The sequence below is a fragment of the Tenebrio molitor genome, chromosome 2, assembly GCF_963966145.1.
Source record: "Tenebrio molitor chromosome 2, icTenMoli1.1, whole genome shotgun sequence".
Taxonomy (NCBI): domain Eukaryota; kingdom Metazoa; phylum Arthropoda; class Insecta; order Coleoptera; family Tenebrionidae; genus Tenebrio; species Tenebrio molitor.
The window spans coordinates 30,956,932-30,982,974 of record NC_091047.1 but is presented as its reverse complement, the minus strand read 5'-3'; the positions used below and the strand labels follow the sequence as shown (position 1 = coordinate 30,982,974).

The 26,043-nt window shown below is 36.6% G+C and overlaps 2 protein-coding genes across 37 annotated transcripts in view; one reads left to right on the top strand and one right to left on the bottom strand.

Annotated features, from left to right (window-relative positions):
* shot (dystonin-like protein short stop) overlaps positions 1-7,064 on the top strand; it is a 160,072-nt gene extending 153,008 nt beyond the window's left edge. For 22 of the 32 annotated variants that reach the window (XM_069037365.1, XM_069037359.1, XM_069037361.1 and 19 more), the window contains 8 exons: positions 1,037-1,194; positions 2,548-2,809; positions 2,871-3,024; positions 3,629-3,688; positions 5,614-5,703; positions 5,856-5,912; positions 6,072-6,134; positions 6,345-7,064. In XM_069037365.1, coding sequence (XP_068893466.1) covers positions 1,037-1,194; positions 2,548-2,809; positions 2,871-3,024; positions 3,629-3,688; positions 5,614-5,703; positions 5,856-5,912; positions 6,072-6,134; positions 6,345-6,492 — 992 coding nt within the window. In that variant the 3' untranslated portion in view covers positions 6,493-7,064. Of the gene's footprint in view, positions 1-1,036; positions 1,195-1,818; positions 1,968-2,547; positions 2,810-2,870; positions 3,025-3,628; positions 3,689-3,903; positions 3,972-5,613; positions 5,704-5,855; positions 5,913-6,071; positions 6,135-6,344 lie in introns of all 32 variants that reach the window. The other 10 variants (XM_069037353.1, XM_069037381.1, XM_069037371.1 and 7 more) reach the window with 8 other exon arrangements.
* The window catches only part of LOC138122939 (orexin/Hypocretin receptor type 1-like), a 194,587-nt gene continuing 175,153 nt past the window's right edge, over positions 6,610-26,043 (bottom strand). Inside the window, exons 6-9 of one of the 5 annotated variants that reach the window (XR_011156660.1) lie at positions 24,766-24,878; positions 7,775-8,037; positions 7,621-7,710; positions 7,273-7,414 (exon numbers count right to left, since the gene is read on the bottom strand). Coding sequence is in view for 3 of the 5 variants with exons in the window: in XM_069037383.1 (XP_068893484.1) it covers positions 7,814-8,037; positions 24,766-24,878 (337 nt within the window). In the remaining 2 variants the exon portion in view is untranslated. Of the gene's footprint in view, positions 7,415-7,452; positions 8,038-24,765; positions 24,879-26,043 lie in introns of those variants that run through there. The other 4 variants (XR_011156659.1, XM_069037383.1, XM_069037384.1 and 1 more) reach the window with 4 other exon arrangements.

Here is a 26,043-nt window from a genome sequence, read left to right as displayed (position 1 = left end):
GTATTACCTATGCTCTAATAAAGTTTAAAAGGTTAAGGCCCAGTTTCTGGAAACAATTTTATCGGGCCAGTTAACTCTCCGATAAATACAAAAATCCTGTAATGTGATTGGTTACTTTCTAGCGTTTCTATAGCAACGCTTGATTTAACCGTCCAGTTAGTTATTGCCCCGTTCCAGAAACCGGGCATAAGGGGCGTATTGTGTAACAGCTCCACTAAATTTTAAAGCCCGTTAAATTAAGTTGTCATTAGCAATGACCAATCAGAGCTTGAAATTTTAAATTTTTAACAACGTTAAAATTTTAACGCCCCTTTAAAAATTACAGAATAGGCCCCAAAGAATGTATAATTTATTTAACGGAAACCAGATGTACACTATGTACCTCACTTTTTCAATCGTATTTAAATATAATTTTCTAAAACTTACTACTGACGAGAGGTTCTCTCCACGGTTTTGCTTTTCTTTATAATTATATTCACCGAACTTCTATAGAATTGTTATTGTGACATTTCGTTCCGACCAATGTAAAAGTTATGTTTGAAATAACAAATAGCTTATTACAAAAACGCTTAGGATATCTCATCCCCATTTCTTTCGCCATTTTGAGGAATCAGAATTAAAGGAAGAAGGTTTCCGTATTGGACATTTTTTACCCCAAATCTTGAAAGTGGTGGTTTTAGTTCACTTATGTTTTGTCTTACTGAGCTATTAGAGCCGACTTAGACTAGACCCACTGTATTATAAGCACACCTCAAGGGTCACCTCATGCCATATTTCACATATTAGTAATGATAATGGCGATAGTGTGGCATGAGAGGACCCTCCCAGGTTAGTAACTTAGTGCAACGCCTCTCAATTTGAGTTAGTATTTTTGCTTATTATGTTTTTTTTTTGTTTTTTTTTCTTCATCCTTTCTCCCCGACTTTCCTCCCTCTTTATGTTTGTCCTGCACTAACTCGTTTCTTTTTTTTTGTTTGACTCTTCCTCCGTTCTCCCATTAAACTGTTCCTGTAATTCCCAAAACTTCCTCACACAGCCAAAGGACGCACGAACATAGAGCTGCGTGAACAATTCATCCTAGCCGACGGCGTATCGCAAACTATGACCGCGTTCAAGCCCAAAACATCGGCCTCCAGTCCCGCCTCTGGCTCCTCTGCATCATCACTCCGCACCCCTCAAGGGCCGATCACTAAGGTATTGCACGAGAGCACCCCAGTTCCTAGCGGAAAAAGCATCGAAATCAGTCCCTTACTTAGTACCAGTCCTAGTTGGTTGTGGATTTTCAGTGCTTTTTTCGAGTTATGCATCTGTATTTTATGTATTGTGTGGTGTAGAGGGTCCCTCTCTGACAGGGGAAGACCGAACTGTCGGGAGCGGACCCCGTATTGGGTTCGGTATGCTTGTATCTGAGTCAACTTAAGTCTCTTATTTTCTAAAGTATGTTATGACTACTCTGTGAGACTTATGTTGTCTTGTATTAGTGTTAGTCGAATACACCACCATCAAGGGGCGCTGCAAGCAAGGTAAGTCCAGATTCTGCCTCAGGAGATGGATTTCGTTCATTAGATCGCGGCCGGGTCCAAGCATAGGTCGAACAATATCGCATCGTTTTTGTGTGTCCATCACAAGCTTCTTTTTTTCTGTTGGCACTCATCGCACCTGTATATAAGCGCCCTCTTCGATGTTTGCCGGCGGAATGTCGCGTGACTTAGTCAGTGCTGTATTATGAGACTAAAGCAGTCGCGTTTCTGATCCACGCTGTTCGAGTACACTGTCTCTTTCTCTATCTAATGTATGCTGCGCATGTGCGTTGTTTAGCTCACGAACACTTGGCGGAGCTGATGCCGATATTCGAGCAGCTGAGGGCGAAAGGAGAGGTTGGAAATGCGTACCCCTTGCATGTGGGTTCCACGGCGGGCCCCACCCTACACTGGGCCCCCCTCAATCTCAACACGCAATGCCACTGGGTAATATACACACGCTGAGAGTGCAAAAGTATTTTTCTTAGTTAGCAGTTGTGCATGAGCATGCGATCGGTTTTTTTCTCTTTGGTTTGCAACCATCACATTCGATCGGTGTATGAGTGAGTAATGGTACTCAACGGTACTGTTTTGATTGGGTGCAGTTGCCGCGATCGGACCTGAGAAAGATCACCACAAGCTGTTGTACCTATCGCAAGTGCCGATGGTAGGTATACCGCAGGTAAGGGTACCACCTGATCCCCCTCGTACGGTACTGTCTGAAAAAAAATTTTCCGAAAAAAGATTGTCGTCATGGGTCCCGGCCAGGTGAGAGGAACCGTAAGTACGGTCGAGCTTGTGTGCCAATGAGGATCTTCAGTAATTGCGACACATACGCAAAATCTTAGTTTTTTGACAGTTCAGTAGATTTTTGGTAGCACTGTTTCACGAAGATCCTCCGTATTTAGTATCGATCTGACCCATCGTTGCTAAACTTCGTCAATCCGGTACTACTCGGATTCTCTTGATCGCGCCAACGATGGGTCCAAGTACTCGAGACAACAAATTTCACTCGTTTTATGTTTAGGTACGAGAGCGTTCCGCACGATCGGTACCGATGGGAAGCCTCCCGCGCACTACCAAGTCTTCGTTGTCGGCCGGAACTCCAGATTCACTATCGGACAACGAGAGCGCCACCTTCCGTACACCTCGGAAGCCGTCGTCGTATAGGTCTACACTGACCCCTGGAGGGTCGAGATCCAACTCGAGGCCGGCGTCGAGGACCGGTAGTAGACCCGGAAGTAAACCACCGTCAAGACACGGTTCTAATCTCTCTCTAGATAGTACGGGTGAGTACTGGTTCACAGTGAAGATTCCGTTTTGTTATTATTATTTGTTTCCTTGGTGTAGATGATGGGACTCCTTCGAGGATTCCACGAAGGACGCCGACTTCGAGTCGGGTACCTTCGGCAGGATCGTCGTTACGAAGGACGCAGAATGGCACCGGAGGATCGAGACCAAGGACGCCTACAGGGTTGGTTTCGCCTGCCAGTCCCGCCGGAAGGTGAGAAACAGTTTCAATTCGGATTAATTATGGAGAAATTAACGGGTTCGGTGTCTTGGTAGATTTGTTAAAATTAGGTTTAGGTTGGTGTCTGACTAGGTGAAGCGATCAAATTTTCGTTCGCAAGTTTGATCGCTTTCTAGAGTGATTCTCAAACTAGAAAGTATAAATTAGTCATTTATTGTGAAACTAAAAACAGCCGTGTTTGGGTTAGATTAATATCAGTCGGCAGCATCAGTCTCCATAATTGCAGCGTAGCATAACATAACCATGAAAATTGTGATTGACCTGTCTGACATAGTCTGTTTGAGAATCACTCGGTACATATTCCCATCAAATTTGGTCCAGAATTTAGCTGGCCTCGAGAAACAAACTTTAAATTTTCAATTAATACTTATCGATTAACTGTCGAGGGACAAAATGCGGTTTTGTTTCTCATGGTCAACTGAACTCTTAAATTTTTTATTATATTTTAATTGTTGGAATGGAAAACCGAATGAAAATAGTTCAGATTCTCATTTTATTTAATTTTCCGTCACTTTTAACTAAGTACATTTTCTTCAATCTATGGTCCACTAATAATGGCATGTTCTAACATTGCTAGATCATCAGGCATACCGAGAGCATCAAGTATACCAACACTAACGTCAGTTACCACCCCAAGGTAAAGCAAATTAATCGAGAAATCGAAGTTTAACTGGGTAGAAATCGTGCATTTTTGTCTATATCATGGGCGTAGATGGTTGGGATGGGTTTTAATTAACCCGGTCTCAGTAATTGGGTTGTGGGCTTGTATAAAGGGTAGCCAACTTAATGAATTGCATAACCAATAAAAAATAAACGAAACGAGAAAGTAAATTGTTGGATTGCAAATTTCAGAACAAAAGGGAAGGCCCAAAAGCCTTTCAGGCTTAAGCCGCAAGAGGACTCTAGTCCCCAGTAGAAAGGTACATAAAGTCGAGTTCATTATTATCCGTCCACTAGATAAAAAAAATAAAATAAAATCCGTAGAGTTACTCTTTAGTACTTTCTGCTTTATATGGTTATGAAGTTCAAATTAGATCCTATTCCGCAGGGACCTTCTATCGGGTGTTTTTTTAAAGTTCACCTCATAGTAGGCGTTGAAGAGTCGATTGTGAGCGCACTATACAGGGTATTTCAAGTTTTACCGCCCGCACGATAAACCCTATTAAAAAATTAGTAAAAATAATGAAACGTTGGGTTTACATTCCCTTCATATAAGGCTTCAAATGTGTGCAATCAATTTTCCCGTATCACTTCATTCAGAGCCATAAAATTTGAAAAATCGATTTTGATCAAAAAAAAAATATTTTTTAGTACACATTTATGAAATTCGCATCAAAAGAAAATTATTGCAATTTTAACATTAAGAGGGAAAAATTACCAAGATTTACAACTGCAGTGTCATAAACAGTGTTAGGACAAAATAGTACCCGACAGTCGACCAATACAACTTTGCGTAATCCCTCGCTCGCATATACATACGACTGAGCTGGTTCCCTGTTATTTAAAGCGAACCAGCTGAATCGTGTTTATATGTGAGCGGGGTATAACGCAAAGTTGTACTGGTCGAATTGTCCGGGGCTATTCTGTCCTAAGACTGGTCATAAATAAATACCTCATTGTTGGGTAGACATCTGTTGACAATTTTTCTAGTAATTCTTAAGTCCCTAAAGGGTACCGTAAACAAGCCATGTCAACCTCTTTTGTCGAAGTGACCGCCCAATTTAATAATAAATCATAGCTAAATCTTGTACTTTAATATCAAATTCCATTTATTTCGGAAACCGGTGATGTTTTCATGATTTCAATGACACCAAATTTTTCCCAAAGGTTCGAAATGACTCCCAGTGAAAAATTATGTAAATTAATTTATCGGTTATTGAATTAAAACGAAATATTGACCTGTTTCATTAAAAAAGTTTAAATTTTTACAGAATGTTCTACAGCGATACACAATCATTCCTGAATTTTTTGAGAATTTTAAATCGATTAGAAGTGGGTGTTTTCGCTCGGGTGGTAAAACTTGAATCACCCTGTACAGCTTACGGATCACGGATCAGCCGTTTAAATCTTACGTTTTTACACGACCGGTGTGTTCTCAATCGACTCTCCAACGCCCACTACGAGGTGAAATTTTAAAAAACACCCGGTACAAATGATTATGTTCTGCAGTTACATTTTGGCACGATCTGTCGTTTTCATGCGTTTACCGATTCTGCTTCCAGGACGGTAGCTTCTATTTCCGCTTAAATTTGTTGTTGAGGCGGCAAGTTACCAAAAGAGTCCTAAGGTGTTAAGTAACTTTTTGTTTGTTAGATTCGTCATCGCTTGCATAGGAAGATCTCATTTAACGTTTTTGACAAAACACAATATGCACCACACAATTTTCTAAATGTTGCAGTAGAGAGTGGACGGATATTAATGACTCCAAACATACAAAGACTAATCTGAATAACTAAAAAAATACAAATAATGATAACAAAAAATAAAAATACTGATAGTATAGTAAACGGTTGGCCGCCCTCTTTTTATATCCACTGTGTTCATCTTGTGCCTTGGACCCAGGTCTCGCATACCTGTATACAAAGGAAGCGGTGACACTGATCCAGAGTCCCCTTCGACGTCGAGTTCTTGCTCTATGTCTCTATCTTCAGGGTAATTCTGTACTAGAGTGCATGTTTGGTGTTCAACACGTGTTCATTTCGTTTCCTGCACCCATCGTTCATCTGTTTGTTGTCGTTGCGTTTTTGTTTTTCTCTGACTGATACTAACTCGTTTTTTGCGCCGCCGCCTCTACTACTAACCAGAACCAAGTCGTCTGCGAGCAAGTCGAGCAGATCGAAAATACCTATTGCCAGCAATAGGTAAATGTCTCCGAGTTGCATGGATTTTTTGATTTGATTCTTTATTCTCTTGCACGTGTCGTATTTGAACTGATCGTTTCTGGTTTTTTGTTGCTGTATTTTTTCTTCGACGATCTAAATAACCTGACTAACTGGCATGTCTCAATGTGTGTTGATTAGGAGTACAAGCAAACCACGACAAGTGACAATCGGTAATGCTCCGACGCTGAGGACAGCGGCTAGGTAATTTAACACACTCAACTTAACGTAGTAACACCGTACCGGTCGAGAGCTCAGCGAGCGCGGATCTTGTTTTCAATCGAGTCGTATCCGACAAATAACAACCTTTAAATGCAAACTTTTGCTTTTTTGGTAATTCAATCGCTGCAGCTCTGGACTGTTAGTTTTCACAGTTTCTTGAAAACATAATTTGACGATTTTTTCGACATTTAGGACACGAACACCATCAGGATCCAACACGCCCGTCGCGCCCGGCCAGCCGACCGCCGTTTCACGCCTTTTAAGGAAGCCATCAGGAGCGGCCGAAACTGCGACCGGCCAGGCGAAGAAAACAAAGGAACGGGAGCCTTTTAGACTTTAAGTAATCGTAGGATTTTTAACTTATTCCAAATTTACGACTTGACTAATGACTGACAACGTAGGGTTACGAGTTTTGTGTAGTTCACGTTCAAAAATGCTGTTCATATTTTTGTATGAAGGAGTCGATCGGGGCGGGCGGGGTCGAAATCGCCAGTTTCGGCCCCGCCGGTCCGGCTCACTTGCAAATCAAGTGCACTACTCGATGTTTAATTTATTTCTGTTTTGTGTGCAAGTCACAATACGTAATTGCGTTTAGTTGCCATAATTCGCAAGATTGGAAATTGTTTTTATATTTCGTGGTGATTTTTCTTTTGTATTTTGTTCTGTACATGGGTATAAGTGGGACCATTTTTGTGGCGATTTTTGCTTTATTTAGTGAACATTTATTGATTTATCCTACTAACTTACTTATCATATTCTTATTAATTTAGATACTAAAGCGCCGCTACTAGTTGTGTGATTACCATATACGCCTTTCTTTTATATCGCCAGTATGAAAGAACGGATCAGTCAATATTGTAACTATTATATTTAATTTGTTATGTAATTAAACAATAAACTAAATTTTTTTAATTCGGAGTCTCCTACCTATGCCCGTCAGAAAATAAAACGTCACACTACATTTCTTCGATTTTATTTAGGTATGCTTCTCACACAACAGCTCATCTGGAAGGGTCAACTATGATCTATAGCAGCAGGTCGCGCACTCCAAGTGACATAATCAATTACTCAATCTACGGCGTAGTGTCCCGCAATTTTCGAAGCGTGAATGGTATTGAGCGGAATTATTTCGCTGCGCGACCTGTAGCTGTGGTGGGTGGTCGTGAAACGATAGATACAAGTGCTATTGCGCACGGTAATGTTAGAAGCTTCGTTCGCCGGAGTGCATTTGAACGACCAACGAAACTCTCTCCTAAACTTTCCTGAAACAAAGAGAAACTGCTGTAATAAAACACATTCGTCCTTAACCTAAGATTTATTTATTGACAGTTTGCTACATAAAACATGACGTTGTCAACACTAATTTACAAGTTTCAGCGTTTATTATTTTTCCCCTCAGATCAGTAAGTTAAAGTTACAACACATAGGGTCGGTGGGCTGGTACGCTTTTGGCAGCTAACGAACTCACCGATCGGCGGGATCAGGTGAAGTTATAATGTCGGGAGCTTTACAAACATTACAGTTCAGTACTGATAGTGCGAATCCGGGTCGATTATGCCTGAAAGTTAGTGATAGAAGTACGTGAGGCGCCACTAGCAGCGCATATTTAATACTAGACGTACATATTTTTTCGATTTTTTTCAATTATCTAAATTTTGTGTTTATGTTTCCAACAGCAACATGCTAGTCTTAGTCCCTTTCCTGTTATGTCTCGGTTCGAAATCTTTCACTCGCTGTATCTCCAGATCGGTCCTTGAGTGCGTTTGTGAGACAATTCCTGAGTCCTTGTCGGTTTTTCGATAGACTGCGCTAAATTGGAATCCATGACCACCCGAACGCTGACAACAGTGCTCGAAAGCGCGGTGGAATTCTTTGCGGAATTTGCCTGTATTCAGAAAACAGAATTAGTTTCACTCATAGGGAATTCCATTTGTTTTTGGCTATTACGCAAATTCGGTATAATAAAAACTGACTCGTTGCCTAAGGCGAGTTTTCATACAGCTCTTTCGGCACAATCTAGTGTATTCTGAAAAAATCCTTTAAATCCATCAAATTTAATTTCGAAAATTTCGAGACAAAAACAAATATTTTTGATGATTATACCTATCATTCAAAATAGTTCGTAAAACTAACTTTATCTATTCATCATATGTTAGTATAACAAAAGATCCAAATGAATACTTGATAGTATCTGGTGCACATGTATCATCGTGATCATAAAAAACGACTACAGTTAACTTGGGACGCCACTGAGATTTTTGAAAATTTAGGCTGAAAGAACGTACCGAGATTTGTCAAAGTTAGTCAACCTCAATATTTAAAATTTTCAAATCCGTGAAAATAAACTCGCCCGCAACACAGTGCTAGTGCTAACACCCAGTTCGACAGCAATGTTTCTAATGGTACCACCATCATGTATTCAGGTTTGCAGAATGGTTTTTTTGAAAATCTGTTAATTGCGGAATTTTTCAATTGTCACAATGACATTCATTCAAATTTACACAGCCAAATTTCTAGTGTAGTCGTTTTTAATGATCACGATGGTACCTACATAGTACACGTTGCGGTAGGTACACTAGTTTTTAGTTAATACGATAGGTCCCTTGAAAATAGTGCGTCAAGCAAAAATCTATACAGGTTGAAATCAAAGTACTTACATCAGAATATTAAAACCCTAGTTCGTTCAGTTTTGTGCTATACATCCACATTAGGGCAGAAATGTACAGTTCAAGCACAAAAGTTGAGTACGTCACTGATCACGTTGGGAAGAACAGTAAGATTAAAAAATTATCAAGTGCAACGCAAAAAAAGTTCCAATAGTTATTTTCGCGCAATCGTGTTGTTATAGCTACTTACAATTGTTATTGACACAATCTGAAAGTTGAACTTAACAACCCTAATGCTGTAAGTAAATAACGACACCGATACCTACTGAGGTAAGTCATTAATGACATTAATGTCTTCAAAATATTCCTGTCAAAAAATTACTTCGAAGACATTTTTTTTCGTATAAGCGATTGTGCGAAAAACGTAATGGGATATACGGTTAGTGCCATAACAGCATCTCGAAAGTTGAAAAATCGAGACGAAGTCGATTCTGTTATAATGCACTTCCTAACCTTGTATCCCAATATACTATTGTATCACAAGGTTAGAAAATGCCATTTCGCAAGTGCAAGCACGGTTTGTGAGGCAGAGGCGTCAGCCGAGGCACCACAAGTGCGAAGACTTGCAAAACATTTTCTAGCCGTGTAATACACAAAATTTTTCCGCCGACAATTTATTTAAAGCAAAATACAGGGTGTTTTCGAAGTTGAGGCGTTCCTTTTAACATGCGTTGTTCTAAAGAGTTTTAGCCAAAATCACCTTAGTAAAATGTGTACGGCAATGAAGATACAATAAGTTAATTTTTTTGAAACCGGTCCTGCTCAAATTTGCGCTGATTTGTTAGAAATTAGAATTGACAAAAAAAATCAAATTAGCATGGACGTTAATCAAAAATACTGTCAGAGTTGTCACCTAATTAGTCGGAATTGCTTTATCATTACGAAAATAATGAGCTCACTGATATGTTGCTAATGTAATGGGCAATGTTATCACGTTATCAAAATGCAGGTGCGGCGGCCAGAGGTACGCAGAGCGATTTCCAGAAAGATACCATCCTGGGCCACGTCAGTTATTAATCTAGTACAGCGGAGAAATAGACAGGACCGGACTCTAAATTTTAGAAAACCATAAAAGTACACAATAAATTATCTCCGTTAATACAAACATTTTACTAAGAAGATTTAGGCTAAAATTCTTAAGAATAATGTATAGTACCTCGTGTTACAAGGAACTGCTCAACTTCGAAAACACCCTGTATATAATCATTTTTGTTAAAAAATTACCAGATAGGGAATTTATTTTTCTTTCATTGGCAACATAAAGGATCCAAGAAGCGACAGTCACAACAAAAGTCAATTAATTCCTCAAATAAGTATTAAAAACCATCGTCGTCCTCTCTGTTATTACTAAGACGTCGCTTGATACCCCCTCGGACTAGAGGCGTAATAGCAGTAGACTGCTTGCGATAAACGATACAAATTTGGCCATTTTACACTTAAAAAATTGTAGAAAAATTCCACGACATTGCCATTTTGTGCAGCCAACATAAAAACTTTCATTAAAAATTCCTGTTTCGATTTTCTTGGCTAGGCAGGGAAATGCTAGTTTTCAGACGATTTAGACGAATGGAAAATCAGTGTTTCTAGACGGAGGCCGAAATAGTTATTTGTGTATCAAGGCCAAAAAATGCATCTTTTTCTAGTCGAGGCGCAGCCGAGACTTGAAAACAGGCGAGGACAAAAGGCATTTTTTGGCCGAAGTGCACCTTAAATTTTTTAGGCGACCTCACGAACTATAAAGCAAAAGATATCATTGGAAAAATTACAAATTTATCTTGTACCTATACAGGGTCTTTCACAACTCGCGCTCTAGAGAAAAAGAGGAAACAAGAGATCGCATTTGGATGTGTAATTTTGAAGAAAAAAAAATCTAGCTTAAAGATATTCGAGAAAAGACAACTTAAAGTTGACCAATCAGAGCAAAAAATTGTTATACACACTGAAAATAGAGGAAAACATAGATCATTCTACAAGAGTAAATAAAATTTCCAGCCACTGTGTACAAAAATTAGCAAAAATATCGTTTTTGCTCAATTTTTAAATTTACTCGATAATAATTTTTTAGTAGCAGTTGAAAAATTTAATCAGTATTGACATCAATTTTCATTTACTTTTAACATGGGTGATGTTAGGAACAACTTCGCATTTAAAAAGTCCGTGCCAATGGTTTTGTTAGGCCAGAATTAGGGAGTCGGAGGACTATAGCATATCACTTTGGTATGAACCAATCTACCGTATCTAAAGTTCTAAGAAGACATCGGGAGACTGGACGGCACACAAGGAGGCGGAAACAAGGCCGGAAACGGATCACAACACCTCACCAGGACTAATACTTATGGTTAATAAGCATTAGAGAAGGGTTTCTCACTACTCTCCGACTTCAAGATCGCATGTTAGACAATATGCACTCCGCCTGGGTGAAAATACTGTTAGAAAATGACTAAAGGAGGATCAGATACATCCGAGAAGACCAGCCACTGGATCCAAGTTAACTGCAGATCTTCGGAGGGCCCGTTTAAACTTTGCATTAGAACATGAACATGTCAATTGGGTCGAACAAGATTGGCGCAGAGTTTTGGCTTTCGATGAATCCAGGTTCTGTCTATACAAGTCTGACGGACAGGTAATAGTGTATAGACGACCTGGTGAGTGATATACGCAGTGTAATTTCGTTACTAAAGAGAGTTTTGGAGGAGGGTCAATAATGGTATGGATAGGAATATCTTTAGACGTAGATACAGAGCTGGTGGTTTTAGTTAGACGCAATTTGAATGCACATCGATATAGCACGAACATCTTGGAACCTGTTGTTGTACCTTATGCCCCATTCGTAGGGCAAGACTTCATTTATATGCACGATAATAGACAGCCACATATTGCAATGGTAATTTCCGACTAATTTAGGACTATTGAAATATCAGTTATGAAGTGGCCAGCATGTAACCCTGACCTCAACTCAATCGAACACTTATGCGATAATATGGAAAAACTGTTACAGGCAATGTAAGGACGTCCAAATGACTTCAGTCAGCTAACAAGAGCACTTCCTGGATATTTGGCAAAATATAGGCTAAAATCATAACAGAAACCGCATTTTTAACATGCCACTACGTTTCTGAGCTACAATTAACGCTAGAGGGGACAATACAAGATTTCAGGAAAATAATCTTTAAATTTCGATGGTTTTTTCGATTTCTCATTTTTACTCGTGATGTTACCTTTTCGAATTTTTGTATTTTTTTTTACATTTATGTGCTCTTTTTTGTAAGAAAATGTGTTGAAAATATTTCCCATGGTTCAGCTGTTATTGTTGTTGACATATTTTTTTTTTAATATTTCAAAACTTGCTTTTTTAAATAAAAAAATCAAAGTGATGCGTTAATTTTGGAGTTCAGTGTAGATACGCTGCAAGCATTTGGGGCACTTTTCCAGATTCCGCAATATTATCGGAAATTTTTGTATTATAAAACAAAAATGTTATGTAATTATGTTATTTTTTATTAATACATATTAACAATTTTTTATAGTATTTTTATCAGCTTGCCAACAGAACGAGAAATTTACTATTTGCAATACAATTACTTATTTACATAATTTATAGTGATAGGACAATTATTGCGATTATCATCTGCGATGTCCGGCGGCTTATTAGAAACTAGACATTAGACATCACTTTGGCTGTTGTATTAGATATTTCTTCATCACGCTGTTGCTATCGATTAATAAGAACATTTATTTTCTTATTATGCACCAAATATGTATGCACCAGAAATAAACGATACAACACTTTTTCGGGCAAATAAAAAATATTTTGGTTATTTAACTGTCAAATATTCATTTGCTTTCAGTCGGTTCACCCGGTTTTGTCGGTTTCGTTGTTAACTTACTAAACAGACCAACAGATGGCGCCACGGTCCATGCCCTGAAAAGTGCGTCCGAAAAAGTGGGTCCGAAAAACAGTTACTTCTTGTCCGAATGGGAGTACGTAAAATTACTTTGTTCATTAAAGGTGCCTAAAAAAAAATTTTGTAATTACGTAAAATTACCTTTTTCATTAAAGGTCCTAAAATAGTATATTATGTATGATACAACGCGTAGCGGAGTGCTTTTAACGTCGCAAGTGCTTTAAAGGCCCTTATAAACGTGTATCATATGCAATTTTTTATTATACCTGTACTACAATCTGAAAATTATAACAAAAAAAGTAAATTTTCCGAAGTAATCTGTGTCATTAATCGTTGATACAGAAATGGTCAATTGTTGTTGTTCCGTTCCCATGTATATTTATTATATAAATGTGTATTTATCATTTTTCAAAATGTAGGTGAATTTGTTGATACCGAAGCAACCCTTAAAGCTTTAGTGTTTTAAAGGCCCTTTTTCGAATTTGCGTCTCTAATAGGTCTATTATTGTATTCAAGTTGGAGTCGTTTATGGCTATCTATTAAAGCACTCGTGGTTTAATGGATCTCTAAGAACATTTTCATCAATATTTCAGCGTATTATTGTCATTTACACCAAAAAACTTCCAATATTAACGTTCAAACTCTACATTTTAACATCTGTAGCAGATGTGGAATAAAATGATTTACATCTAGTTACTTTTGCATTACCCTTGTAAAAATACGAAAAGCCGCTCTCCAAAAAAAAATTAAGCCTAACCTCAAAATATATATCCAAATTCCAAATGTGATTTATTGCGAAGGGATGATATGCAAAGTTGAGATTGAAATTAAAAAGGAGCTAACAAAAGCAAGTCACAGCTAGTGTTGAAAGTGGCCACCAACGTTTGTTAATTCAATTTGAATTTAGTAAATTGTAACAATTGTCAATTCAATTGATGACATTTATTGACAGAACTAATAGTTCGGCACTTCGAAAAAAAGTAGAGGGGTACAGGAAAATTTACATGTGCAAAAATTCCAAAGGTAACTAGGTAGTAGTGATGGGCATAATCGAGAGATTTGGATAATCGAATGATCAGTAATCGAGTGATTCTAATAATCGAATGATCACTCGAATCTCGGACTCGCATTCGTTACTCGTTAGTTCCGAGAGACGGATCGGCGAATGCTTCGGCTAGCATTTTCGGACGGGCAGCTCGTTTGAACGAAATAGGTATGTAAACACATAGACGAGCCGCCGATTCCATAAATCCACTTCGGCACTTCTACATCTACAGGGTTTCGCTTTGTTGTTTTTATTTGTATTCTGGTCGGAATAATATTTAACATTTATTGTTATAGATATCTGTGTTTGTATGGATATGTATTTTTTACAATATTTTATGCTCGTCAAAAAATTCTAGCAGAATTTCTAGTGGGATATAATAGAATTTATCTAGAGGATGGGGGAAAATTTTGGAATATCTAGTGATTAGGACAAATCAGAGATCACAACAGTGTTCCCAGGTCTGAGTGATCGCTCATCACTCATTCATACGAGTGATTGTGCATCACTCATTTATACGAGTGATCATTCATCAGTTCATCACTCATGCACACGAGTAATAATCGAGTACTCGAATGATCCAGAATAATCGAATGATTCGATTATTGTAATTCGATTATGTCCATCTCTACTAGGTAGATGTAAATCATTTTATTCCACACTGTAGTTGCATCCGTTACCTTGAATTACCAATAGGATAATTTCTGGCAGAACGTCCTCAGAAAATATCAAGGCTGCGAAATCGTACTTTGACGAATCTCGAGATCATCAAAGGATTTCGTAGCCAAGGTGTACACATTTTGTGTGCAACCGAAAATTTGTAATTATAAAATGAACAAGTAAAATTTCCTTAACTGTCAATAAAAATAAAGTCGGCTCACATGTCGCCATGTCGCTATGGAAACGACATAAATAAAACAATTCATTTTGAGAACACTTAATCTTACACGTTTTTGCGGCAGTGTGTTTATAGTTATTTTTCTATAATTGATTCAAAAAATTGAAATTCACGCATAGTTATCTGTGCCTGAAGTGGGTCATTTTCTGACGTGTATTTTTTTTTGCATTGTTAGTAAGATCGAAGCCATAGAAACCATACAGAACAGTGTGTGAAATGCAATTTCACGCATACGACTATTTCTGTTTTTCATTTCACGCACTGTTTTTTATTAGTTACCTAGCAACATGGTCACTGCATTGAAACTTCAGAGTTCCTTCAAAAATTTGAATTTTTAATTTCAATTTTTTGAATCAATTATAGAAAAAATATTGTTTATATTTCGTGCGCGAAGATGTTTTTGTGCATTCAAAGGCTTATACTGCCTCGACCTTCGTCTCGGCGTAAAAGACCTTTTCATGTACAAAAAACACTCTCTTCGCGCACTTAATATAAAAATAACTATTTTGTATTAAGTGCGCAAAATGATTGTTTTTGTTGGCGCATGAGAATGAGTTTTTGGTCGAGACCGTCAGGTCGAGACTTCAAACTCATTCGAATGCGCCAACAAAACAATCATCATGCGCACGAAATACAAACACTATTTTTTCTACAACCGCTTTTTAAACTTTTGCTAATAAAATTGACACTACAAAACGATCAGACATTCAAGTTGCCCGCTTGCGCTGGTTACTTGGTTACGAATTTTTGCAAAATTTTCCTTGGGTGTTTTAATATTTTTTTTCACCGTAAAAACTGAAAAAAAATATTAAAACATCCAAGGAAACTTTTTGACAACTATTTTTGATCTATCAAAAAATTACATACTTCGCGACTTGATAATGATACATAAATGTCGCGTTTTTTTGACGGTTGTAGAAAATAGTATATTATATACCAAGGTGGAGAAGTTCATGATTATAGCCAGAGCGCCAAGATTAGAGCCCGAGGCGCGCCGAGGGTTGTAAGGCGCGAAGGCTATAAGGGACTTCTCCACCGTGGTTTATATACTATTTTTTTCACTACTAGATACGTTAAAACCCTTTCTGATAATAATAATTAATCAAATTATTTTGTCGGATGCGACGGGCCCGAGTTGTCATTTCTTGACAGTTGGTATGAAAATCGTCTACGTTAACCAATGAAATAGACGACAATCGTTCGTTGCTAGGTGACGGTTGTTCCATTATTCACCACTGGTTAATAATGAAAAATTATTTACCTGTCACTGAGCCAACGTAGAAAAACGAAACTTCTCGGTGTTCTATGACAACCGATAACGCTAGACTTTATTACTAGTAGTGAAAAATAGTATATTTCAAACCAAGGTAAGAAAGTGGTTTCTTGCAGACCGCAGGCAAAGATTATAAACCGAGTCGTAGACGAGGTTTGTAAGTGCCTAAGGTCTGCAAGGACACTTTCTTAACAAGGTTTGAATACAATTTTTTTCCCTACCGGCACAACTTTGTTGAAAAAAGTCAAAAAAGATGGTTATATTCGTGATTAAAACGAAAATTTTGAGAATTAATAGTAGGCTGTGTTATTTGTTTAATTAACTTGTCATCGCATTTGAAGATTTGAGGTTTGTTCGAAAATTTGATATAAACAGGGTAAAGTAATCTACCTACCTAGCTTATCTGTTTATTTTCCAGATTATATGATTGACCTACCAACTTACTTCATTAAATTGGCTTTCATTTATCAATAACTTATTTCACTTTTGACACTTTTGACATTTGTATTTTGGTACAGTTTTACCATAAACATTTCATGATTAACTTTCTTACCTTAGCGAGAAAGTTGAATTTTCTCACCTCAAATGAGGTATCCACAGCCTACATTTCTAACCGGTAGGGAGAAAAAGTGTTTTTCGTCTATTTCATTCAAAACAAGGTTTTGTCACTCTCGGTTTTTAAATCTCGGTTTTTAAATCGTTTTTGGGGATATTCATGTTTCGATTTATTAGAACTTTCAGAAGCGTCTCGTTCGGGATGGAATTAAGTTAAATTGGACTTTATGAATTTAAAATGTTTAACCACATTTTCGGTTTATTCATTATTCACTTCCTGAAGATCCTGGGGTTTTAAGATTGTGACGTATTTCGAATTCACCCTGTATAACTATTTTAGCATCCAAGTAAACTTTTTGACAAATATTTTTTCATTATCAAAAATTACATACTTTGCGACTTTATAACGATACATAAATGTCACGTTTTTTTGACGGTTGTAGAAAATAGTATATTATGATCAACTTCGTCCAGCGAGAGATTTTAAATTGTATTAAATTAACCCAACGCTACAAATTGCACTAAGTAGAATACATTAATTAGAGAATAATTTCAGGGCAAAAATGTTACTGCTTGAAGGATATATTTCAAATTTCACGTGCGCTAGCTACTTCTTTCTTTACGTAGAATTTAGTGACTTTTATGTCAACCAACCTCTCGCTGGACAAACTTTACAAGTTTATAAGGAAGCCTTTAAAGCACGTGCGACGAGTTTAACTTGCTTTTAACGTCGCAAGTGCTTTAAAGGCCCTTATAAACGTGTATCATACGCTATTTTTTATTATACCTGCACTACACTCTGAAAATTATAACAAAAAAAGTAAATTGAAATACCTTTTCTGAAGTAATCTGTGTCATTAATCATTGATATGGTCAATTGTTGTTGTTTCGTTGTTATTATAAATTGTGTGTAAATGTCTATTTACCATTGTTCAAAATATAGGTAAATTTGTTGTTACCTAAGCGACTTGAAATCTTTAGTGTTTTAAGGGGCCGATTTTGCACGCGTTTTAGTGCCAAAAACAGAGATTATGATTCAGGTATAATAAAACGTTCCTCTATAACGTATCACTTTTTTCCCAGAAACGTCGTTACTGAACATAGAGGGTAGCTAGGGACGAATGGGGGTCGCGTAGTGACGTGAGAGCTATCCTAACTTACGTCCCCCTACACACTGACATTTTAGGATTTCAAATTGGTAACCTTAAAGACACCAAAAATCGCATCGCATCCGAACCTTTTACACGGTGCACGGACACCCGGTATATAGAAGAGCTTGTCAAAATATGTTCAGTTGTAAGCGAACAAGCGATGCATAGATATAAATTTTAATTTTTATAATATGTTAAGATTAATGCATAGTCGATTGTTTATTGTATTTTTTTTTCGCACTTCATAAAGACTTCAACGCTATTGGTGCCTATTCCTGGGTGTCCTTTGTGTTCTTTTTGATCCCTTGGCAGTGGTTATTCTCGTAAAAGAACCCCGAACCACTAATTGTCAATACTCGTTCGCGGCTTTGTTGTCAGATCAAAGCGCACTCTAACTACGCCCTTATTAAAGTACTTGGTTCGACGACGTCAAACAACTTTTTCCACCCAAAGTAGGTATGTAAATAGGTGTCGTTCGAAAATAGAAAATTTAATCACAGGCACGTACACTCCCACCCCATCCAAACCCCATTGAACGATAAACAAAAGAGTGAATTAATTGTACATACCACTTAGTTAATGACCATATTTCTTACAATTAGAGGAAGAAATAGAATAATATACCAATTGAAAGTAGACACAATAGCAGTTAGATTAGCACCGGATTTTCTTGAAGAGATAATAACACGTTTAGCCTAGAATCCTCTCCAATAGTGGGTTCTCGCTGTCTGGGCACAACCCTAGTTTCGGCATTGTATCTCAATTTAGCTTATAGTATCTTGACGAATGAGTGGTAAATCCGGTTGCTGTTCGCGAAATAATTATGCAATTTCAACCTGGCTTCGTCTTCTAATACCGATAATAATCATCAGAAGCTCGATACGCAGAGTTTCTGATAAATATGGCATTTTTGGACATCTTTGATTATTTCGTTCATCATCGTTTTCGACCAAACGTAAGACTTCATTTTTTGGATTATAGCGACTATTCAATTTAGTTGTCATGTTTCAAATATTAACCAATAAAATAGCAGATATTTACTTTCGTAGTCTAGCAACAGCAAATTCCAGCGAATATTCCACTAGTGAAAATATAACTGGGTATTCCACTAGTGGTTGCAGTGCATATTTTAAACTAACTTAGGGAAAATGGTATAATTTGTCAACAAAAGGATCATTCACTAGTAGCTGACCGTTTTGAAGTCTCTTATTTACAGATTTGCTATAAAATTGGCAGTTCTCATTGTCACCTAAATTTACGATAGCACAAGGAGCAGGTCAGAAATAAAAATGATTTTCAAAGTTAAGATGTACTGTTTTCTCAATTCGGTTGTAGGTCGTAAAATTTTATTGCATATTACGAGCACAATGTTTGAGTTTGAAAAGGTTGGGAAGCGCCGTACAATGCAAATATACAAAATGTGGGTACAATACAATCCTGCTTAAAATATTACCTGAATTTATAAGCCCCGCAAGATCTTCAACTTAAAGTACCATAAAATTTTACGACCTAGAACCAAATTGAGAAGACAGTAAAATTGAATTGAATCTGGGTAAGTCAGTATAAAAATCAGAATTTGACTTTTTGGTTAAAATTTACTTTTTTTATCTTTGTTTGTAAGTGAAAAATGATAAAAAAATCATGAAATGTAGCTTACCAATACCCAGGTAAGTGTGAAAAATTTCGACAATTTTATTTATTAGAATGCCCAGAAAGTTCTGAGCGTTTTTTAGAAAAATAGATAAAATAGTAATTATACGCCAAGGTAGAGAAGACGTTTTTTTAAGCCGAGGTAGTTTATTCCCCGAGAAGCGAAGCTTCGAGGGGAATAAAGAAGCGAGGCTTAAAATTGTCTTCTCTAGCGTGGTGTATATATTATTTTTTTCACTACTAGATACGTTAAAACCCTTTCTAATAATAATTATTAATTAAATTTATTTGTCCGATGCGACGATCCGAGTTCTCATTTTTCAACGGTTGCTATGAAAATTGAAAATCGTCTGTCTACGTTAACCAATAAAATCAAAGAAAATCTTTCGTTGCTAGATGACGGCTGTTCATTATTGACTACTGGTTAATAATAAAAAATTATTAACCTAGGGAGAGAAATTCTACTTCTGGGGTCGATTCGAGACTCAATAATGACGCCTTCTAAGACTAGTAGTGAAAAAATAAATATCTATTACCACGGCGATCTTCATTTACCAGGCCATGACACTGACCAGAGACAGTGTGCTATGGAATGCCCTACCACAGTCTGGCAACATTGTTTCACCAACATTTAGTGAAAAATTTCGACATCCACTAAACCTGTCATTGTATTTGCATTTGTCAAATATCAGTTATCTAATTTTACGACAGTTCAAAAATGCCTTATCAACCTTGGAGACAGAAAAATAACGGTGCTCATTACTGAGAGTGTTTTTGGTGCTCTGCTGTGTTCCGGCCTATTTAACTTCTTTGATTATAAAGTAACGCGCGGTGGGCATTTCCAACTTAAATATAACAATTTTGTTCTCCCTATTGCCTAAATCTAACCCCAGTCTCATTTCAATATTCGTTTTTAAAGCCAAACGATTTTCCCCAGTGATTGTGTCGTCATTACTAATTTTGACTATTTCTTCGAAATTAGAAGTAATTGGCACCGCGTTTGGCACGAGTCGCTTCATTTTGTCCCCATTGATATCTGTTTCCCTAAAATGTTTAGCACAAGCATGGCTGCTTTTGCGAATTCTTCAATCTTCGATTTTTAAAATCTCTTCCAAATTGGCTTCGTTTCCTCATTTGATGGAAACTTAAATACAGGTACCTAATTTGAAGAAGACGCATAATTTGAGTTGCAATTTCGTACGCAACACTTAAATGACATTTTTAATTCAATTTGATGAATTTGACCAAGGACTTGTCAAAATTTATTTTAAATGTCCAATTAGTTTCAAAATTTTAGGAACATCGTAGGTCATGGAATGGCCTACCAGGGAATGTGGCAACACAGCCAGTGTCCTGGCCTGTAACTTGAGACCGTCTTGCTATTACTTAAAAAATTAAACGACAATTAAACTAAATATTCGCGGTTATTGTCAATGACTTCCAACCATCTTTGTCCCAAAAGCTCAATTCCACGACGATAGAAGATGGACTCTTTCGTCCCGAACGATTCTTATCTTTAAGACCTTCTTCCCCATTCAGAAATTTTGCAAACCATCGCCGACAAGTAGACTCTTTTACCGTCCCCGCACTTTCAATTCTGCATATATTTCTTGTGGCTGCTGAATGTCCACATTTAAACTCATATACAGAGCCATTGCCATCTCGAACTCCAGGCCTTAAGCCAGACAGTGTGTGACGTCACGAGGAAGGCCAAACGTCAAAATTTGACATTTGTTTACATTTTTAGAAAGTATCAAATACGGTGTTTTAATCATTCTTATGGAAAATTGTGAGATAAGCAAAAGCTTGGTGGCAAGTGTGTATAATAGTTTCAGTTGATACCAGGGTATTTACTGTTCATAGGACATCGCAAGAGACGTTGAAACCTGGGAAGTATAGGCTTGCCCGATATCGATTGACGCGCCGCCAAGCGGCGAAGCGCGGCATTTTTCAGTTTGTAAACAAACAGTTTCGTATTTGACGACGTGTAATATCGGCGTTTTGAAAGTAAGAAATTCAAATTATTTAGAAAAAAAAAACAGAGTGATCAATCGGGGAGGTGTTTGCTGTGTTCCGGGTTTCAAAAATACCGAAAAAAAGAATCGGTAACTGAAATTTTAATAGTGTATTTGGCATGCATACTTGCCAACAACAAAGAACCTCTTATTCGTGAGAATTAAAAAACAACAATTATTTGTTACATTTTATACAATAAATAAACAATAAACGCATAACGCAGTTAATTTCAATTGGATTAATAATTTACATGATTAATGTAGTACGTTAAATTTACTGGATAAAGTACGTAAAGTAAAACCATTGAATGTTAGTGCTTATTCACAATGGACATAAGACATAAGAAATACATAAGAGATACCTAAGAATAATTTGTAAATTTGGGCAATTGGAAAATAATTTATGTGTCCATATAACTCGAATATGATTCTTCATGCCTTTTAGTACACAACAATAATGTTCACTGAGGTCGCTTCTCACAAGTTACGTAAAAATTAATAGTATACACTGCATGTATCATGAATTTCTTATGCCTTATGTCAAGCTTATGTCCATTGTGAATAAGCACTTAGGAATTATTGTCATCAAAACATTTTTATTTCGTTGCATCTTAATATACACTTGATCTTTAGGAGAATAGACAAAAAATCGCAATTTTGTGCATGAAATTGCTCTTTGGCAACGAGAATGTTCCAGATACTATTAAAATCGCGCTTGTTCCTCTTTCAATATGTTTATATATTGCTAAATCTCAAAAATCACACTAAAAACATCCCGAATCGAAATTCTGTCGTTGAACATGCTCATTTGTAGGTATAAAATATAGCAACAATTTCCGAATCGAAAATATTACCTTTAGATATTTTTTTTTCCGTAAACAGCTCTTATCAATCGACTGAAAGCCGCAAATTATTATTATTTGCATGATTGTACACTTGAATGCGAAAATTTCAAAAATTTCTGTGTTTTAATGAGTGATATTACATATCAAGACAGGCGGAATTTTGAAAACACGAACTGAAAGCTGCGCACTGCCTCCGCGAGGCGGCGCGATAGTCGTCGGAAAACGATATCGGGCAAGCCTATACCCTTTATCAACATTTTCGCGATTACAAGTCGTTGTAAGGGCAATTTAGTTGAAACTATATTTGCTACACATATAACTAAGACGTAAGAAGCATTTGTTGTGATTTGGTGTTATTTAAATGATTCACAAAGTAAAAATTACGCAAAAACCATAAATACACAAACTTAACCTCACTTGTAAATGACAATTTTCACGTTATTAATGGCATTTTACTCCACGACGCAGTAATTGTAAAACCTTAACACATCGTTCTACGAAAAAAAAAGAGTGCTAACCAAAAATTTTACTGTTTTTATTAAATTCTGGAGGTTTAATGCGTTTTTCGATGAAGCCTTTACTGTGACGTCACGATCAAAAACAATTGCTGCCTTAAGGCTTTGTGTTCTAGATGGCAATGACAGAGCGCCCAGAAATGTGGTAGCAACTTTTACACAAAGTGTCACAAGATGGCACTTTCGAAAAGCCAAATTTGTTCAATCTTGCAACATTCAATTTTTGAATTTTTTCAAAAGAATATGTTAATGAGGTTTTCCGAACAATTTTTACCCCCGATTTGTGCACTAAAATTTGTCGAGATGTTGCTCGAAGGGTTCAGTTATGCATTGAGCATAATGGTGGTCAATTTGAACATTTTCAATCAAATTTAAATTTGAATGCGTTTGACAATTCTTGACATTTATTTATCTCAGTTTAGATAGCGGCGTTGCCATGCATAAAAAAGGTCTCTGTAAAAAAGTGTCATCTTGCGGGACCAATCGAAAAACTTGCTACCACATTTCTGGAGTATGTAACATTAAATGACGATTTCGTTCTTTTTCCATGTAAACAATCAATTACCAGAATGTAACCAATTGAAAATTATTTAACTGAGAAACGTCAAATTGTTTATGGACAAGTGTACTTCACATTTTAAAAAAACTAACAAAATTTACCAATTGATTTTACATTTATTTTATATCGTGAAACAGAATACCACAAAAACGCTCAGAACTTTCTGGACACCTAATAATTAGAAGTCGCGATTTCTCGCCTGCGCGTAACTGATGTCCCTGCCGGTATTAATTAGAATTATTAAATTCAGATCAAATTTTGTCAGGTCAGTGAAAGAAGAATAATTTCTGGTGGAATTTATTTAAGTTCAAAATAATTTCAGTTAAAATTAAATCACCGCTTATTATTAGATATGATCAGGTGTGGTAGGTTTGATCTCAAGTCAAGTTCAAATTGATAATGTTTATTTTGATTATTTTCTAACACGTGTGTCAATACCGACTTTTAATAACAGTGATTACACGTTACTTTATTTTAAATTTTCATCGTAGTAAGAATGTGTTTTGAATTTTTTTTCTTTTGAAATTGTATAAAGTCTGAAACTGATTGTAGAAAATCGGACAGGTCAGTCTTATTTTTCAGTTTTATTTGTGATCGCATTATATCTAAAATACTATGCCGTTCCTCAACATCGGCGACTGAGAGCTATAAGAGCATTCATTTTAAATGTTTGGTTTTGTAATAAAACTTGCCTGCTTTGATACTTGTCCGAAACTCGGTGAATCTAAAACTGTGTCCAAAATTAAAGAATGGTGGGATGGAGATCAACTGTTAGAAGACCAAGTGGAATCATTAATATTTGTTGCCAATACTGGTAAATCATCTAGTGCATTTGATTCAGATGATGATAAATTTTTAATTGTTTAGTTATTGTATTATTTATTTATTACTTACTTTAAAATATACATGTAAATGAATACTTTACTAATTACTCTTATTTCCTTATTTAGCAATCTTATTTGTCAAATACATTACTTAAAATCAACAATCTCTTTACATTTTTTTGGCCACTGATCACAAAATGTGTTTTAATTTTTTTTTACCTGTGGATATTTTAACGTCTCTTTCTTTTGCTCGTCGATAAGATGGTGAAAGTTATACGACGTGGTATGTACCAGTTTTATACGAACAAAGGGATTACTACTTTACGGTACCAATACAACGAAAATTTGCCGCTTTCGTAATTTCTGGTGTTTTGAGTTTACAACTTTACCCAACATTTAAAATGAATGCCCTATAATTTAGCTTGTCCCAAATTTGTATATCAAGGCCGCGAGATCTTTCTTTAACGTACCCAAAGAAAAATTGCCGCCGAGGCCGCTTGCGGTCCAGTCAGGAAACTTTCGAGGATGCCAAAGGATTTTTTGTGCAACCGAAAATTTGTAATTTCGCAGCCTGTTTAGGTACGCGAAACGCTTGTTTTGCTTACGGTTGCACAAAAAAACCTTTACATATTTCTCTTTACACTCTTTAAGATTGTCTTGAGATTTTTTCCGATATTTTCATTGTCTTAAACATTAAAAAAAAGTTACTTACCACTCATGAAGTTGTATATAATCGGATTAACGGCGCTGTTTGCGTAGCACAACCAGTGCGATATGAGGGAGAAAGCTATGTTCCCGTCTTTATTCTTTAGACCCACGGTGCGCCTGCAACAAATTCAAACGAAAAAGAAATTAAATCAACTACAAGAAAAAATGTATTGCCTTTGGAACCCCCCAGCACCGGATATAAAAAAAAAACTTAATTAGGTGGCGTCTGTATTATTAACGAGTGAAAGATGTCTGTTTCTTTTGTGGTTGTGGGGGAATTTTCTTTTTATCGGTGAGATAAAGAGTCGTCGGAACCAAGTTTTCATCAAAAGAACACGTAAAACCAATTTAACCTAGATGAAATGTACACCGCGTTTAGGCGGCTCCGGGAAAGCTCTTCCCTTCTAATCGTTATAATTTTTGATTAAATGGTAACACCACAAAGAGATTGACGTCACAGGATTATTATCTGGCTCGATTTTATGCAAATGGTTTGCATGACGAAAACTCGCTTTTAATCAATTCCCGACTTGTTTTTTGTACCTAACGTACAGTTCGGGACACGGAATTTCGGGCATCATTAGTGACATTCAAAAGTCAAATTTTCAAATTTATTTTCTGTCCACGTCAGTCTCATGTCAGTCATTAAGGTTAGTAATGTAAAGCCTATTTTATATTTTTTGACAGTATACTGACAGTGATACCCGAAATTCCGTGTTTCGAACTGTACTATTCCGGACACGGAATCTTGGCCACAAGTGCATTTAACTGACAAATTTGTGTGAACTGGCCTTTATTGAATATAACCCAACTTTTGACTCGATAATGCCATTTCCCCGCTTTTTGAATGTCAAAAGAAAAACTTCAAAGTGATTTTTAATAACTGTCATTTATTAATGACACTAATGATTGGTTTACATCATTTTTTTTTTAGAAATCTTAAAAAAATGTTGGCCTAGATTCCGTGTCCGGAATAGTACCTACCTACCTATTCTTGCTAATTTCATTACAAATAAATTTTCTTGAAACATAAAATGTTGGGCGCCACCACACCGAAATGCTATTTATATTTATGTCATTTCAAATATTGCCAACCTAACAAAACGATTCTAAACAATCTAGTTTTAAAGTGGAGTCGTTCACTATTCGTTCACTAGATAAAAAGTAATCGACAGAATTATTTTCTAGTACCGTGAGATCATTTAAATTTATAATTAAAGTAGGCTATAACTTTTAAATTAGATTGGCAACACTGTTGACAATTTGATTTGAATTTGAATTG